The sequence below is a fragment of the Phaenicophaeus curvirostris genome, chromosome Z (assembly GCF_032191515.1).
Source record: "Phaenicophaeus curvirostris isolate KB17595 chromosome Z, BPBGC_Pcur_1.0, whole genome shotgun sequence".
NCBI classification, from domain to species: Eukaryota; Metazoa; Chordata; class Aves; order Cuculiformes; family Cuculidae; genus Phaenicophaeus; species Phaenicophaeus curvirostris.
Genome location: NC_091431.1, coordinates 75,840,328 through 75,856,886, shown reverse-complemented (window position 1 = coordinate 75,856,886; position 16,559 = coordinate 75,840,328). Strand labels below are relative to the sequence as shown.

At 53.0% G+C, this 16,559-nt stretch overlaps 1 protein-coding gene across 2 annotated transcripts; it reads left to right on the top strand.

Moving 5' to 3' along the window:
- The first annotated feature begins 752 nt into the window (after positions 1–752).
- Positions 753–15,732, top strand: LOC138733450 (methyl-CpG-binding domain protein 2). Of its 2 annotated transcripts, XR_011339416.1 has the most exons (8): positions 753–926; positions 6,126–6,285; positions 7,929–8,066; positions 10,335–10,425; positions 10,655–10,832; positions 12,954–13,094; positions 13,864–14,830; positions 14,996–15,732. XR_011339416.1 is itself a non-coding variant. In XM_069880643.1 (7 exons), the coding sequence occupies exons 1-6, from the start codon at positions 814–816 to the stop codon at positions 13,081–13,083; spliced, it is 810 nt and encodes a 269-aa protein (XP_069736744.1). In that variant the 5' UTR covers positions 753–813; the 3' UTR covers positions 13,084–13,094; positions 13,864–15,732. The 2 variants fall into 2 exon arrangements, 1 of the variants encoding a protein (XP_069736744.1); XM_069880643.1 differs by having other exon boundaries at positions 13,864–15,732.
- Positions 15,733–16,559: the final 827 nt, after the last annotated feature.

The following is a 16,559-nucleotide window of genomic DNA, read 5'->3' as shown; positions in this document are numbered from 1 at the left end:
AGGTCCTGGAGCTGGATTCCAGCTCCAAACCCAGGTCCTAGCGCCGATCTAAGAGGGTTTGGATCCACCTCGAGGTCCTGGAGCTGGATTCCAGATCAAAAACGAGGACCTGGAGCTGATCTAAAGGGGGTTTAGGTACAACTCGAGGACCTGGCACCGATCTAAAGGGGGTTTAGGTCCAACTCGAGGACCTGGCACCGATCTCAGAGGCTTCAGGCGCCCCCATTAGCCCCTATGGGCCACGGCACTGCCCCTCCCTCTCTATGCTCCCCCCATTAGCCGCTACGGGCTCGGAGGCCGCTCTGCCCCTCCGTCTCTATGCTCCCCCTATTAGCCGCTACGGGCCATGGCGGCGGCGCAGGGGCCGCTCTGCTCCTCCCTCTCTATGCTCCCCACCCCCCCGCCTTCCCCTCTCTGGCGCCCCATGGCGGCGGCGCAGGGGCCGCTCTGCCCCTCCCTCTCTATGCTCCCCCCATTAGCCGCTACGGCCTCGGAGGCCGCTCTGCCCCTCCGTCTCTATGCTCCCCCCCTATACCTTTTCCAGCCCCCCCCCCTCCCTTCCCCTCTCTGGCGCCCCACGGCGGCGGCGCAGGAGCCGCTCTGCCCCGCCCTCTCTATGCTCCTCCAATGCAAGTCAACGGCGCGCCGGGGGCCTCTCTGCGCCGCCGTCTCGCTGGTGGCCGGTTCCGGGAGCAGCGGCGGCGGAGGAGGCGGCGGGAGGCACCGGGGAGGGGAGGGAGGGAGGGGGGGGGTAGAAGAAGAAGAAGAAGAAGACACCGGAGGCGGCGGCGGCCCCCGAGAGGCCCCCGGTGGATGGAGAAGGCGGGGAGGATGGAGTGTCCGGCGCTGCCGCCGGGCTGGAAGAAGGAGGAGGTGATCCGCAAGTCGGGGCTGAGCGCCGGCAAGAGCGACGTTTATTACTTCAGGTACCGGAAAAGGCGCCGCGGGGGGTGGCGCCCCCCCCTCTCCCTTCCCCCCCGGCCCCCCGAGCCCCGCGACTCCCGTTCCGCTGGGGATCCAGGGGGCCCAACCGAGCCTTCCGGGTTCCCGGTGCCTCCCAGTGGCTCCCAGTGGCTCCCAGTTCCCCCCAGTGCCTCGCAGTTGCTCCAGTGGCTCCCAGTTCCCCTCAGGGGGTCCTCCCACTTCCCCCCAGTGCCTCCCAGTGGCTCCCAGTGCTCCCAGTTCCCCTCAGGGTGTTCTCCCAGTTCCTCCAGAGCCTCCCCCCAGTGGCTCCCAGTTCCCCCCAGGGTGTTCCCCAGCACCTCCCAGTTCCCCCCGGTGGCTCCCAGTTCCCCTCAGGGTGTTCCCCAGTGCCTCCCAGTTCTCCCAGTAGCTCCCAGTTCCCCTCAAGGGGTCCTCCCAGTGCTCCCAGTTCCCCCCCAGTGCCTCCTCCCAGTTCCCCCCCAGTGCCTCCTCCCAGTTCCCCCCCAGTGCCTCCCAGTTCCTCCCAGTTTCCCCAGTTCCCCCTCCCAGTTTACCTCAGTTTCCCCCAGTGCCTTCTCCCAGTGCCTCCCAGTTCCCCTCAGGGGGTCCTCCCAGTGCTCCCAGTTCCCCTCAGGGGGTTCTCCCAGTGCTCCCATTTCCCCTCAGGGGGTCCTCCCAGTGCCTCCCAGTTCCCCCCCCCAGTGCCTCCCAGTTCCCCCCCCCAGTGCTCCCAGTTCCCCTCAGGGGGTCCTCCCAGTGGCTCCCAGTTCCCCTCAGGGGGTTCTCCCAGTGGCTCCCAGTTCCCCTCAGGGTGTTCTCCCAGTTCATCCCAGTTCCCCTCAGGGGGTCCTCCCAGTGCTCCCAGTTCCCCTCAGGGGGTCCTCCCAGTTCTCCCAGTTCCCCTCAGCGCCTCCTCCCAGTGCCTCCCAGTTCTCCCAGTGCTCCCAGTTCCCCTCAGGGTGTTCCCCAGTGCCTCCCAGTTCCCCCCAGCGCCTCTTCTCTGAGGGACTTGAGCTCCTTCATGTCTTCTCTGAGAGGAAAATGGCGGGAAGGGACCTTCTTGTCCCTCAAGGAGGGGAAAATGGCGGGAAGGGACATGAAGAAGCCCCCTTCCCGCCATTTTCCACCTCAGGGAGGACATGAAGAAGCTCCCTTCCCTCCATTTCTCCTCCTTGAGAGGACATGGAGCCCCCTTCCCTCCATTTCCCCTCAGAGAAGACCTGAAGAAGCCCCCTTCCCACCATTTTTCCCCTCAGGGAGGGACAAGAAGGTCCCTTCCCACCATTTTCCCCTCAGAGAAGACATGAAGAACCCCTCTCACCTCCATTTCTCCTCCTTGAGAGGACATAGAGCCCCCTTCCCTCCATTTCCCCTCAGAGAGGACATGATGGAGCCCCCTTCCCTCCATTTCTCCTCCTTGAGGGGCCATGGAGCCCCCTTCCCTCCATTTCCCTTCAGAGAAGACCTGAAGAACCCCCCTTCCCGCCATTTTCCCCCTCAGGGAGGGACAAGAAGGTCCCTTCCCACCATTTTCCCCTCAGAGAGGACATGGTGGAGCCCCCTTCCCACCATTTTTCCCCTCAGGGAGGGACAAGAAGGTCCCTTCCCACCATTTTCCCCTCAGGGAGGACATGAAGAAGCCCCCTTCCCTCCATTTTCCACCTCAGGGAGGACATGAAGAACCCCCCTTCCCTCCATTTCTCCTCCTTGAGGGGCCATGGAGCCCCCTTCCCTCCATTTTCCACCTCAGGGAAGACATGAAGAAGCTCCCTTCCCTCCATTTCTCCTCCTTGAGAGGACATGGAGCCCCCTTCCCTCCATTTTCCCCTCAGAGAAGACATGAAGAAACCCCCTTCCCATCATTTTTCCTCTCAGGGAAGGACAAGAAGGTCCCTTCCCACCATTTTCCCCTCAGAGAGGACATGGTGGAGCCCCCTTCCCACCATTTTTCCCCTCAGGGAAGGACAAGAAGGTCCCTTCCCACCATTTTCCCCTCAGGGAGGACATGAAGAAGCCCCCTTCCCACCATTTTCCCCTCAGAGAAGACATGATGGAGCCCCCTTCCTTTCATTTCCCCTCAGAGAGGAGATGATGGAGCCCCCTTCCCTCCATTTCTCCTCCTTGAGAGGACATGGAGCCCCCTTCCCTCCATTTTCCCCTCAGAGAAGACCTGAAGAACCCCCCTTCCCTCCATTTCTCCTCCTTGAGGGGCCATGGAGCTCCCTTCCCACCATTCCTCTCCCTGCGACGTTCATTAAGCCCTCGATGAAGCTCTCGGGCGCCATATTTAACGTCTTAAGAACCTCCTGAGTTGATTTTTAACCTCTAGAATCCATGTTTGGCTCAGAAAGGACCTTCAAGTCCATCTCGGGCTTCAGGAGGTCCCCATGAAGGTGGAAGAAACCTTGAGGTTCCTCAACCAGCCTCGTATCTCGGAGTCAAACCGAGAGGACCTGGTTTTAGTTTCGTCCTCCGGCTCTTTCCGGAAGCGAAAGAAGCAGAAAACCGAGTCTCGCTCTTCAGCCACGTTCCTCTAGGTCCATCTCGGTGGCTTCTTCTCGCTCTTCAACCGCGACCTTCCCCCCCTCCAAGGTCTCTATTTATAGCTCTGAGGAACCACATCTGAAAGCTCTTTGAGGCTGAGGAGACACTTTGGGTTGGGAGGGACCTTCCAGATCAGCCGGTTCCACCTCAGAACGTCCTCTGGAGCTGTTCCAGCAGCTCCATCTCCTCCTTCTTCTGAGGATTCCAGACCTGAGGTCCCACCAGGGAGAGGAACCGAGGAGCTGAATCGCTTCTTTTTGAGGTTCTTGAGCTCAACCTGATGGAGCCACCACCAAAGTTCTTGAGAACTTCCTCTACTCCCCCTTCCATCCAACCTAAAGCTCTCCTGGTGGAACTTGAGGTGGTTTCTTCTCATCCTTGTTCCTTGGGAGAAGAAACCAGGAAGCGCCTCTCCAAAACCTCCTTTCCGGGAGCCGTAGAGCTCGTTAAGCCCTAACGAAGCCCTGGAGCTCCTCCATCTCTAATTGGAAGAGCATGGAAGAAGCTTCTCCAAGTTCTTCTCTTTCCACGGTTCGCCTGCTCCGTAACCTCGTTAAGTTAATTAAAACCCCTTCGTTAGCGGCCCCGGGACCTCAGCTTGGTGGAGTTTCTGGAGAGGGAAGAGCTGGAGAAACATCTGAGGCCTTTGAGGTGGTTTGAACCCGGAGAAGAAGCCGGGGGGAGGACCTCGTGGTTCTTTAAAGCTCCTAGAAAGGAGGTTGGGGAGGTTTTTAAGGTCCCATCTCCACCTGAAGCCCCAGAGGGTGGTTTCTAAAGAGCTTTTGAAGGCAACCGGAGGTGGAACCGGTTCTTGAGGAGACGTGGGGCTTGATAAAAGGGCTTGGAAGGTTGGGAGGAGGCCAAGAGGAGCTTCGGAGAAGATCAAAGGGACTTCCCTGAGGGGGTTTAATTAGCTCTGGTGCTTCGCGGTGACCTCAAAGCTCCTTTAGATCCACCTCCCAGGGGATCAGGAGCTGCCAGCTCCAGCCAAGCTGGTTCTTGGTCACCTCCAGGGACCTCTGGAGATGGTTTCCTGGGTCTTGAGTGGAGCTGATGGACCTAGAGGAGCATCTGGAGATGGTTCGATGGCTCCTGAGTGGAGATGATGGAGCTAGAGGGACCTACAGGGACCTTGAGGACCATCTGGAGGTGGTTCCATGGCTCCTGAGTGGAGATGATGGACCTAGAGGATCATCTGGAGATGGTTCCATGGATCTAGAGGGACCTAGAGGAGCATCTGGAGATGGTTCCATGGATCTAGAGGGACCTAGAGGAGCATCTGGAGGTGGTTCCATGGCTCCTGAGTGGAGATGATGGGCCTAGAGGAGCATCTGGAGATGGTTTCCTGGGTCTTGAGTGGAGATGATGGACCTAGAGGGACCTATAGGGACATCCAGGGACCTCTGGAGATGATTCCATGGGTCTAGAGGGACCTAGAGGAGCATCTGGAGGTGGTTCCATGGGTCTTGAGTGGAGCTGATGGACCTAGAGGAGCATCTGGAGATGGTTCCATGGATCTAGAGGGACCTAGAGGAGCATCTGGAGATGGTTCCATGGATCTAGAGGGACCTAGAGGAGCATCTGGAGGTGGTTCCATGGCTCCTGAGTGGAGATGAGGGACCTAGAGGGACCTATAGGGACATCCAGGGACCTCTGGAGATGATTCCATGGATCTAGAGGGACCTAGAGGCCCATCTGGAGATGGTTCCATGGCTCCTGAGTGGAGATGATGGACCTAGAGGGACCTACAGGGACCTAGAGGCCCATCTGGAGATGGTTCCATGGGTCTTGAGTGGAGATGATGGACCTAGAGGGACCTATAGGGACATCCAGGGACCTCTGGAGATGGTTCCATGGGTCTAGAGGGACCTAGAGGAGCATCTGGAGATGGTTCCATGGCTCCTGAGTGGAGATGAGGGACCTAGAGGGACCTATAGGGACATCCAGGGACCTCTGGAGATGGTTCCATGGATCTAGAGGGACCTAGAGGAGCATCTGGAGATGGTTCCATGGCTCCTGAGTGGAGATGAGGGACCTAGAGGGACCTATAGGGACATCCAGGGACCTCTGGAGATGGTTCCATGGATCTAGAGGGACCTAGAGGAGCATCTGGAGGTGGTTCCATGGCTCCTGAGTGGAGATGATGGACCTAGAGGGACCTACAGGGACCTAGAGGCCCATCTGGAGATGGTTCCATGGGTCTTGAGTGGAGATGATGGACCTAGAGGGACCTATAGGGACATCCAGGGACCTCTGGAGATGGTTCCATGGGTCTAGAGGGACCTAGAGGAGCATCTGGAGGTGGTTCCATGGATCTAGAGGGACCTAGAGGCCCATCTGGAGGTGGTTCCATGGCTCCTGAGTGGAGATGATGGACCTAGAGGGACCTCTGGCGATGGTTCCATGGATCTAGAGGGACCTAGAGGCCCATCTGGCGATGGTTCCATGGCTCCTACCACCCCCTCAAAGCCCGGAGCTGCTGGTAGCCACGTCCTTTTGGGTTCCCACCACCTGAAATCCCCTCAAGAACCTCCCAACCCCCCATTTTTTCAAGCCTCGGAGATACCTCCGAAGGTTCCAAAGGTCTCCACGCTCTTTCGAAGGTCTCCGGGTGGCGTCTTCTCCTCTGAGAAGGTCCTTTTTCTTCTCCTTTGCAGCCCCAGCGGGAAGAAGTTCCGGAGCAAACCTCAACTGGCCAGATACTTGGGCAACACGGTCGATCTCAGCAGCTTCGACTTCCGCACGGGGAAGATGATGCCCAGCAAGTTGCAGAAGAACAAGCAACGGTTGAGGACCGAGGCCCTCAACCCCAACAAGGTGGGTCTCCAAGTCCCCGTAGATGCCTTCAAAAACCTTCAACCCCTTCGTTTTCGCCTTCCGGCTCCACCCGACGTTGAGTTTCTCCTCCCAGGAGGCATCTCCGAGGGCTTCGGGGAGGGGGAAAAGGGAAGGGAGGGACCTCCGAGCCACCTCCAGGGCTTCTTGGTGGTGTCCACGAGGTTCTAATGACCTCGTAGAACTTCTCGTGGTGGGACTTGAGGGTCTTCCAGGAGCTCCAGAGCCCCACGAGGTCCCCTCGGCTCCAGGTCCTCCAGGGACCTTTGGAGGTGGCTCCAGGGATCTTCGTTAATTAAGTCTTGGAGGCTCCATCTTTGAGGATTAATTAAGATTTGGAGCCTCCAACCATGGAGACTCCAAGTTGACTTGGAGCTTCAAGCCTTGATGATTAATTAAGACTTGGAGGCTCATTCCTTGAGGATTAATTAAGACTTGGAGCCTCGTTCCTTGAGGATTAATTAAGACTTGGAGGCTCCAACCCTTGATGGTTAATTAAGACCTGGAGCCTCGTTCCTTGAGGATTAATTAAGACCTGGAGGCTCCATCCTTGAGGATTAATTAAGCCTCGAAGGCTCCATCCTTGATGATTAATTAAGATTTGGAGCCTCCAACCATGGAGACTCCAAGTTGACTTGGAGCCTCGTTCCTTGAGGATTAATTAAGACCCGGAGCCTCATTCCTTGAGGATTAATTAAGACTCGGAGCCTCCATCCTTGATGATTAATTAAGCCTCGAATCCTCCATCCTTGGGGATTAATTAAGACCTGGAGCCTCGTTCCTTGAGGATCAATTAAGACTTGGAGGGTCCATCCTTGATGATTAATTAAGCCTCGAATCCTCCATCCTTGGGGATTAATTAAGATCTGGAGGCTCCAACCCTTGATGATTAATTAAGACCCGGAGCCTCGTTCCTTGAGGATTAATTAAGACCTGGAGGCTCCATCCTTGAGGATTAATTAAGCCTCGAAGGCTCCATCCTTGATGATTAATTAAGACCTGGAGCCTCCAACCATGGAGACTCCAAGTTGACTTGGAGCCTCGTTCCTTGAGGATTAATTAAGACCCGGAGCCTCATTCCTTGAGGATTAATTAAGACTCGGAGCCTCCATCCTTGATGATTAATTAAGCCTCGAATCCTCCATCCTTGGGGATTAATTAAGACCTGGAGCCTCGTTCCTTGAGGATCAATTAAGACTTGGAGCCTCCAACCCTTGATGATTAATTAAGACTCGGAGCCTCGTTCCTTGAGGATTAATTAAGACTTGGAGCCTCCAACCTTTGATGATCAATTAAGCCCCACAGCCTCGTTCCTTAATGATTAATTAATCCTCAAAGGCTCCATCCTTGATGATTAATTAAGATTTGGAGCCTCCAACCATGGAGACTCCAAGTTGACTTGGAGCCTCCCTCATTTCTTCTTAATTAAACCTCAGACCCTCCTCCTCCTCCTTAATTAAGCCTCGTTAGCGCTTCATTAAGCTGCCTAGACGACCTTCTCCGGGTTCTCCTCCAACCCTGCTTGGTCTCGAGGTCTTGGAGGAGACCTTGAAGGGGTTTGGAAGCTTAACGAGCGCCCTTCGCCTTCCTGGGTGGCCTTAACGAGCCGCTTTCTCGTTAAGCAGGGCAAGCCCGACCTCAACACCTCGTTACCCATCCGGCAAACGGCCTCCATCTTCAAGCAACCCGTCACCAAAGTCACCAACCACCCCAGCAACAAGGTCCGCGCCGACCCCCAACGCGTCTCCGAGCAGCCTCGCCAGGTGAGCTCCTCTTGGAGTCCCATCAAAACCCTCTTAGAACCTCCAGGAGGAGCTGGAAAGCACCTTCTCCACCTCCTGGAGCTTCTCCTGAAGCTTCGAGGCCTCATAGATTGGTTGGAGCTGGGATTTTGTGGGCTTTGAGGGCTTGGTGGGGCCTCCAAGCATCTTGAGATGCTTCATCATGGTGGATCTCACCACCTTCTCCACCTCCTGGAGCTTCGAGGCCTCATAGATTGGTTGGAGCTGGGATTTTGTGGACTTTGAGGGCTTGGTGGGACCTCCAATCATCTTGAGATGCTTCATCATGGTGGATCTCACCACCTTCTCCACCTCCTGAAGCTTCTCCTGAAGCTTCGAGGCCTCATAGATTGGTTGGAGCTCGGATTTTGTGGACTTTGAGGGCTTGGTGGGACCTCCAATCGTCTTGAGATGCTTCATCATGGTGGATCTCACCACCTTCTCCACCTCCTGGAGCTTCTCCTGAAGCTTCGAGGCCTCATAGATTGGTTGGAGCTCAGATTTTGTGGACTTTGAGGGCTTGGTGGGACCTCCCATCATCTTGAGATGCTTCATCGTGGTGGATCTCACCACCTTCTCCACCTCCTGGAGCTTCTCCTGAAGCTTTGAGGCCTCATAGATTGGTTGGAGCTGGGATTTTGTGGACTTTGAGGGCTTGGTGGGACCTCCAAGCATCTTGAGATGCTTCATCATGGTGGATCTCACCACCTTCTCCACCTCCTGGAGCTTCGAGGCCTCATAGATTGGTTGGAGCTGGGATTTTGTGGGCTTTGAGGGCTTGGTGGGACCTCCCATCATCTTGAGATGCTTCATCGTGGTGGATCTCACCACCTTCTCCACCTCCTGGAGCTTCTCCTGAAGCTTTGAGGCCTCATAGATTGGTTGGAGCTCGGATTTTGTGGACTTTGAGGGCTTGGTGGGGCCTCCAATCATCTTGAGATGCTTCATCGTGGTGGATCTCACCACCTTCTCCACCTCCTGGAGCTTCGAGGCCTCATAGATTGGTTGGAGCTCGGATTTTGTGGACTTGGAGGGCTTGGTGGGACCTCCAATCATCTCGAGATGCTTCATCATGGTGGATCTCACCACCTTCTCCACCTCCTGGAGCTTCTCCTGAAGCTTCGAGGCCTCATAGATTGGTTGGAGCTGGGATTTTGTGGACTTTGAGGGCTTGGTGGGGCCTCCCATCATCTTGAGATGCTTCATCATGGTGGATCTCACCACCTTCTCCACCTCCTGGAGCTTCTCCTGAAGCTTCGAGGCCTCATAGATTGGTTGGAGCTCGGATTTTGTGGACTTTGAGGGCTTGGTGGGACCTCCAATCATCTCGAGATGCTTCATCATGGTGGATCTCACCACCTTCTCCACCTCCTGAAGCTTCGAGGCCTCATAGATTGGTTGGAGCTCAGATTTTGTGGACTTTGAGGGCTTGGTGGGGCCTCCAGTCATCTTGAGATGCTTCATCGTGGTGGATCTCACCACCTTCTCCACCTCCTGGAGCTTCTCCTGAAGCTTCGAGGCCTCATAGATTGGTTGGAGCTTGGATTTTGTGGGCTTTGAGGGCTTGGTGGGACCTCCAATCATCTTGAGATGCTTCATTGTGGTGGATCTCACCACCTTCTCCACCTCCTGAAGCTTCGAGGCCTCATAGATTGGTTGGAGCTGGGATTTTGTGGACTTTGAGGGCTTGGTGGGACCTCCAAGCATCTTGAGATGCTTCATCATGGTGGATCTCACCACCTTCTCCACCTCCTGAAGCTTCGAGGCCTCATGGATTGGTTGGAGCTGGGATTTTGTGGACTTTGAGGGCTTGGTGGGACCTCCAATCATCTTGAGATGCTTCATTGTGGTGGATCTCACCACCTTCTCCACCTCCTGAAGCTTCGAGGCCTCATAGATTGGTTGGAGCTGGGATTTTGTGGACTTTGAGGGCTTGGTGGGACCTCCAAGCATCTTGAGATGCTTCATCATGGTGGATCTCACCACCTTCTCCACCTCCTGAAGCTTCGAGGCCTCATGGATTGGTTGGAGCTGGGATTTTGTGGACTTTGAGGGCTTGGTGGGACCTCCAATCATCTTGAGATGCTTCATCGTGGTGGATCTCACCACCTTCTCCACCTCCTGAAGCTTCGAGGCCTCATAGATTGGTTGGAGCTCGGATTTTGTGGACTTTGAGGGCTTGGTGGGACCTCCAAGCATCTTGAGATGCTTCATCATGGTGGATCTCACCTTCTCCTCCTCCTTTTCCAGCTCTTCTGGGAGAAGAGGCTCCAAGGCCTCAGCGCCTCGGACGTCAGCGAGCAGATCATCAAGTCCATGGAGCTTCCAAAGGGCCTTCAAGGTACTTAAAGGCCCTTCCACCCCCTCCAGCTCCACCGCGAGGACCTCCAAGTCCTCCCGGCGGTGGCTTCGGAGCACACCATGAAGGTCCCGCTCCACCTTCTTGAGATGTTGAGCTCCTCATCGCGTTTCCCTCACGTTCGTCTCGGTTTCTCCTCAACCACCGAGAACTTTGAGGTTCTCGGTGCTTCGTGGAGGAGATTAACCTCCGTTTTGGGGTCTTCTCCGAGGGGTGGGGCCGGGAAGCAACGAGGAGACCTTGTTGTCCGCCGTGGCCAGCGCTCTGCACACCAGCTCGGCCCCCATCACCGGGCAACTCTCGGCTGCCGTGGAGAAGAACCCGGCCGTGTGGCTCAACACCTCGCAACCCCTCTGCAAGGCCTTCATCGTCACCGACGAGGACATCAGGTAGGTCCTGGAGGTCCCATCTCCTCGCGTTCCACCTCCGGACCTCCTCCGGGTGAAGATCTTGGAGCCTCGGGGCGTCGCGGCTCGAGGAGGAGGAGGTGGAGATGGTTGGAGGCATCTCAGGGGGGTTCTGGAGGTGGTGGGGCCGCTTCGAGGAGGGGGTTGGGGCCTTCAGGGGGGAGGTGATGGGCGGGGAGGAGGGGCAGAGGTTGGAAGGGGCTCCTGGAGGGTCCTCGGAGGGCTTGGAGCGGTGGGATGAGGAGAAGCTCGGAGATGGGAGGAGGTGGAGAGGAAGATTTGGAGGTTGGAGAGCAAAATCCTCAAGATTTTGAGGTCGTAGAGCAGGAGAACCTCAAGGTTTTGGGCTTGGAGAGCAAAATTTTGAGGTCTTAGAGCAAAATTCTCAAGATTTTGAGGTCGTAGAGCAGGAGAACCTCAAGGTTTTGAGGTTGGAAGGTGAAGAACCTCAAGATTTTGAGGTTGGAGAGCAAAATCCTCAAGATTTTGAGGTCTTGGAGCAGGAGAACCTCAAGATTTTGAGGCTGGAGACCAGAATTTTGAAGTTGGAGACCGAAATTCTCAAGATTTTGAGGTTTGGAGACCAAAATTCTCAAGATTATGAGGTTTGGAGCAGGAGAACCTCAAGATTTTGAGGTTGGAGACCAAAATTCTCAAGATTTTGAGGTTGGAGAGCAGAAGAACCTCAAGATTTTGAGGCTGAAGAGCAAAATTTTGAGGTTGGAGAGCAACATTCTCAAGATTTTGAGGTTGAGGAGCAGGAGAACCTCAAGATTTTGAGGCTGAAGAGCAAAATTTTGAGGTTTGAGAGCAAAATTCTCAAGATTTTGAGGTCGTAGAGCAGGAGAACCTCAAGATGTTGAGGTTGGAGAGGAAAATTCTCAAGATTTGGAGGTTTGGAGACCAAAATTCTCAAAATTTTGAGGTTGGAGAGCAAAATTCTCAAGATTTTGAGGTTGAGGAGCAGGAGAACCTCAAGATTTTGAGGCTGAAGAGCAAAATTTTGAGGTCTTAGAGCAAAATTCTCAAGATTTTGAGGTCGTAGAGCAGGAGAACCTCAAGATTTTGGGGTTGGAGAGCAAAATTCTCAAGATTTGGAGGTCTTAGAGCAGGAGAACCTCAAGGTTTAGAGGTTGGAAGGTGAAGAACCTCAAGATTTTGAGGTTGGAGAGCAAAATCCTCAAGATTTTGAGGTCTTGGAGCAGGAGAACCTCAAGATTTTGAGGCTGGAGAGCAAAATTTTGAACTTTGAGACCAAAATTCTCAAGATTTTGAGGTTTGGAGACCAAAATTCTCAAGATTATGAGGTTTGGAGCAGGAGAACCTCAAGATTTTGAGGCTGGAGACCAGAATTCTCAAGATTTTGAGGTTGGAGAGCAGAAGAACCTCAAGATTTTGAGGCTGAAGAGCAAAATTTTGAGGTTGGAGACCAAAATTCTCAAGATTTTGAGGTTGGAGACCAAAATTCTCAAGATTTTGAGGTTGGAGAGCTCAGAATCTCAAGATTTTGAGGTCTTAGAGCAGGAGAACCTCAAGATTTTGAGGTTGGGGTGGAAAATTCTCAAAATTTTGAGGTTTGAGAACTAAATTTTGAGGTTTGAGAGCAAAATTCTGAAGATTTTGAGGTTGAGGAGCAGGAGAACCTCAAGATTTTGAGGTTGGAGACCAAAATTTTCAAGATTTTGAGGTTTGGAGAGTAGGAGAACCTCAAGATTTTGAGGTTGGAGAGGAAAACTATCAAAATTTTGAGGTTTGAGAACTAAATTTTGAGGTTGGAGAGCAAAATTCTCAAGATTTTGAGGCTGAAGAGCAAAATTCTCAAGATTTTGAGGTTGGAGAGCAAAATCCTCAAGATTTTGAGGTTGAGGAGCAGGAGAACCTCAAGATTTGGAGGTTGGAGACCAAAATTTTGAGGTCTTAGAGCAAAATCCTCAAGATTTTGAAGTTGAGGAGCAGGAGAACCTCAAAATTTTGAGGTTGGAGCCCAAACTCCTCAGGATTCCCCCACGTCCTTCATCTCCAAGTCCTCGAACGTGGTGAGAAGCCACCTTGAGGTCCTCCTGGCCACGATTCGATGGTTCTTCCCCTTCTTGTGGCCTCCAGGAAGCAAGAAGAACGAGTCCACCAGGTCCGAAAGAAACTGGAAGAAGCACTTCTGGCCGACATCTTGTCCCGAGCGGCCGACGTCACCAAGGACCTCGAGGTGGAGATGGACAATGGAGAAGAAGCGTGATGAGAAATCAGGTGGGTCACCTCCTTTCGAGGTCCTGAAGGACCTTGAGGGGCTGGATCCACAAATTGAGCTTCTCCAGAGGTTCCTGGGCTGGTTGGATCCACGAATTGAGGTTCCTCAGAGGTTCCTGGGCTGCTTGGATCCATGAACAAGGTTCTCCAGGAGGACCTTGAGGGGTTGGATCCACAAATCGAGCTTCTCCAGAGGTTCCTGGGAGGTTGGAGCCACCAATTGAGGTTCTCCAGAGGTTCCTGGGAGGTTGGATCCACGAATTGAGGTTCCTCAGAGGTTCCTGGGCTGCTTGGATCCATGAACAAGGTTCTCCAGAAGGACCTTGAGGGGTTGGATCCACAAATTGAGCTTCTCCAGAGGTTCCTGGGAGGTTGGATCCATGAATTGAGGTTCCTCAGAGGTTCCTGGGAGGTTGGATCCACGAATTGAGGTTCCTCAGAGGTTCCTGGGTTGCTTGGATCCATGAACAAGGTTCTCCAGAGGAGATTTGTGGATCCAGCTTGACTAGGAACCTCTGGAGAACCTTGATTTGTGGCTCCGACCAGCCCAGGAACCTCTGGAGAAGCTCGATTTGTGGCTCCAACCCCTCAAGGTCCTTCTGGAGAACCTTGTTCATGGCTCCAAGCAGCCCAGGAACCTCTGAGGAACCTCAATTCGTAGCTCCAACCTCCCAGGAACCTCTGGAGAAGCTCGATTGGTGGCTCCGAGCAGCCCAGGAACCTCTGGAGAACTTCCCTCCACCCTCTCTCTTTGGTTTTTTGTCTCCAGGTACTTTGGATTCGTCCCAGGAGGAACTTCCTAGAAGGTCCAAGGCACTTTCTCCTTGGGTCTTCTTGGAGAAGACCCCACCCCGTGCACCTAGAGCTTCGACCTTTAGCATTAAAGTCCCTTTTTTTCTAGATTTCCTATTTTTGGATGTAAATATCTCCTCCGAGAAGCCACTTTATTGGGTCTCCAAGGACTTCCAAGTCCTCTTTTTGGTTTTTTTTTTTGGAGCTCTTGGACCTTCTGGTCCTTCCAGCCAAAGCTGAGCTTGAGGCCGAGGTTCTAAACCTCCTGAGGCCGAGATTTGGAGGTCGGGGAGCAGGAGAACCTCAAGATTTGGAGGTTGGAGAGCTCGGAACCTCAAGATTTTGAGGTTGGAGAGCAAAATTCTCAAGATTTTGAGGTTTGAGAGGAAAATTTTGAGGTTCGAGAGCAAAATTCTCAAGATTTTGAGGTCTTGGAGCAGGAGAACCTCAAGATTTTGAGGTTGAAGAGCTCAGAATCCAAAGATTTTGAGGTTAAAGAGCAAAATTCTCAAGATTTTGAGGTTGAAGAGCTCAGAGCCTCAAAATTTTGAGGTTAAAGAGCAAAATTCTCAAGATTTTGAGGTCTTAGAGCAAATTTCTCAAGATTTTGAGGTCTTAGAGCAGGAGAACCTCAAAATTTTGAGGTTGGAAAGTGAAGAACCTCAAGATTTTGAGGTCTTGGAGCAGGAGAACCTCAAGATTTTGAGGTTGAAGAGCAAAATTTTGAGGCTTGAGAGCAACATTCTCAGGATTTTGAGGTCTTAGAGTAGGAGAACCTCAAGATTTTGAGGTTGGAGAGCTCAGAACCTCAAGATTTTGAGATTTGAGAGCGAAATTCTCAAGGTTTTGAGGTCTTAGAGCAGGAGAACCTCAAGATTTTGAGGTTGAAGAGCTCAGAATCCAAAGATTTTGAGGTTAAAGAGCAAAATTCTCAAGATTTTGAGGTTGTAGAGCAAAATTTTGAGGTTGGAGAGCAAAATCCTCAAGATTTTGAGGTCTTAGAGCAAAATTTTGAGGTTGGAGAGCAACATTCTGAAGATTTTGAGGTCTTAGAGCAGGAGAACCTCAAAATTTTGAGGTTGGAGAGCAAAATTCTCAAGATTTTTGAGGTTGAAGAGCTCAGAGCCTCAAAATTTTGAGGTTAAAGAGCAAAATTCTTAAGATTTTGAGGTTTGAGAGCAAAATTCTCAAGATTTTGAGGTCTTAGAGCAAATTTCTCAAGATTTTGAGGTCTTGGAGCAGGAGAACCTCAAGATTTTGAGGTTGAAGAGCTCAGAATCTCAAAATCTTGAGGTTTGAGAGCAAAATTCTTGAGATTTTGAGGTCTTAGAGTAGGAGAACCTCAAAATTTTGAGGTTGGAAAGTGAAGAACCTCAAGATTTTGAGGTCTTGGAGCAGGAGAACCTCAAGATTTTGAGGTTGAAGAGCAAAATTTTGAGGCTTGAGAGCAACATTCTCAGGATTTTGAGGTCTTAGAGTAGGAGAACCTCAAGATTTTGAGGTTGAAGAGCTCAGAACCTCAAGATTTTGAGATTTGAGAGCGAAATTCTCAAGGTTTTGAGGTCTTAGAGCAGGAGAACCTCAAGATTTTGAGGTTGAAGAGCTCAGAATCCAAAGATTTTGAGGTTAAAGAGCAAAATTCTCAAGATTTTGAGGTTGAAGAGCAAAATTTTGAGGTTGGAGAGCAAAATCCTCGAGATTTTGAGGTCTTGGAGCAGGAGAACCTCAAGCTCTTCTTCCTCTCCGCCTTCTTGTACAGAAGCTTTGTCTTCTCCGCGGGGTGGCCGCCCCTGGAGAAGGTCCCGTCGCGGTTGGAAAGAGAAATAAAAGGCTTGGCAGCACTTCACGCCCGTGTCCTGTGGTGACCAGGAGAAGGAGGAGAACCTCCTCGGGGGCCTCTTCCCATCATCTCCGAGGCCTTCGGGGGGGAGAAACGGGGGGGGCTTCTCATCAAACGTGGTCTCCACGAGCTCCAAGGTCCCTCCAACCCCTTCCAGGAGCTCCAAGGTCCCTTCCAGGAGCTCCAAGCTCCCTCCAAGGTCCATTCCTGGAGCTCCAAGGTCCCTTTTAGGAGCCCCAAGGTCCCTTTTAGGAGCTCCAAGGTCCCTCTGACCCCCTCCCAGACCTCCATCCCACCCCACCAGGAGGACCACGCGAGCCTTTGGGGTTTTATATCAAAACGTTCTTTATTAAACCCAAAAAAACCCTCCAGGCGAGGACGTTTCTATAAAAAAAAGGACTCGGGGACGTGTCTCCAGGGCGTCACCAAAGCCCTCGGGGGCTCCGCGAAGGCGGCGAGAAGCTTCCTTGGGTCCGGTCGCCTCTTCCTGAAGACCTCGAGGTCCACATGGAGACCTTGGAGGAGCTTTTCTCCTGCTTTGCAGCATGAAACAGGCTGAGGAACGTCTTGAAGGCTCCAAAAAACATCTCAGGGAGCTTGAAAAGTGGCTCCTCGAGGCTTGAGGAACATCAAGAAGCTCTTGAAGGAGCCAAGAAGCATCTCAAGAAGCTTCAAAGTGGCTCCTAGAAGCCTGAGGAACATCAAGAAGCTCTTGAAGGAGCCAAAAAGAGCTTGAAAACGGCTCCTCGAGGCTTGAGGAGCATCAAGAAGCTCTTGAAGGCTCCAAGAAGCATCTCAAGGAGCTTGAAAAGTGGCTCCTAGAGGCTTGAGGA

What these genes read in the sequence shown, in the direction of transcription:
- LOC138733450 (XM_069880643.1), top strand. Translation starts at nt 814, where the DNA reads ATGGAGAAGGCGGGGAGGATGGAGTGTCCGGCGCTGCCGCCGGGCTGG. An exon ending in AGCGACGTTTATTACTTCAG is followed by an intron (nt 927 to 6,125) that starts GTACCGGAAAAG and finishes TCTCCTTTGCAG; the next exon opens with CCCCAGCGGGAAGAAGTTCC. An exon ending in AGGCCCTCAACCCCAACAAG is followed by an intron (nt 6,286 to 7,928) that starts GTGGGTCTCCAA and finishes CTCGTTAAGCAG; the next exon opens with GGCAAGCCCGACCTCAACAC.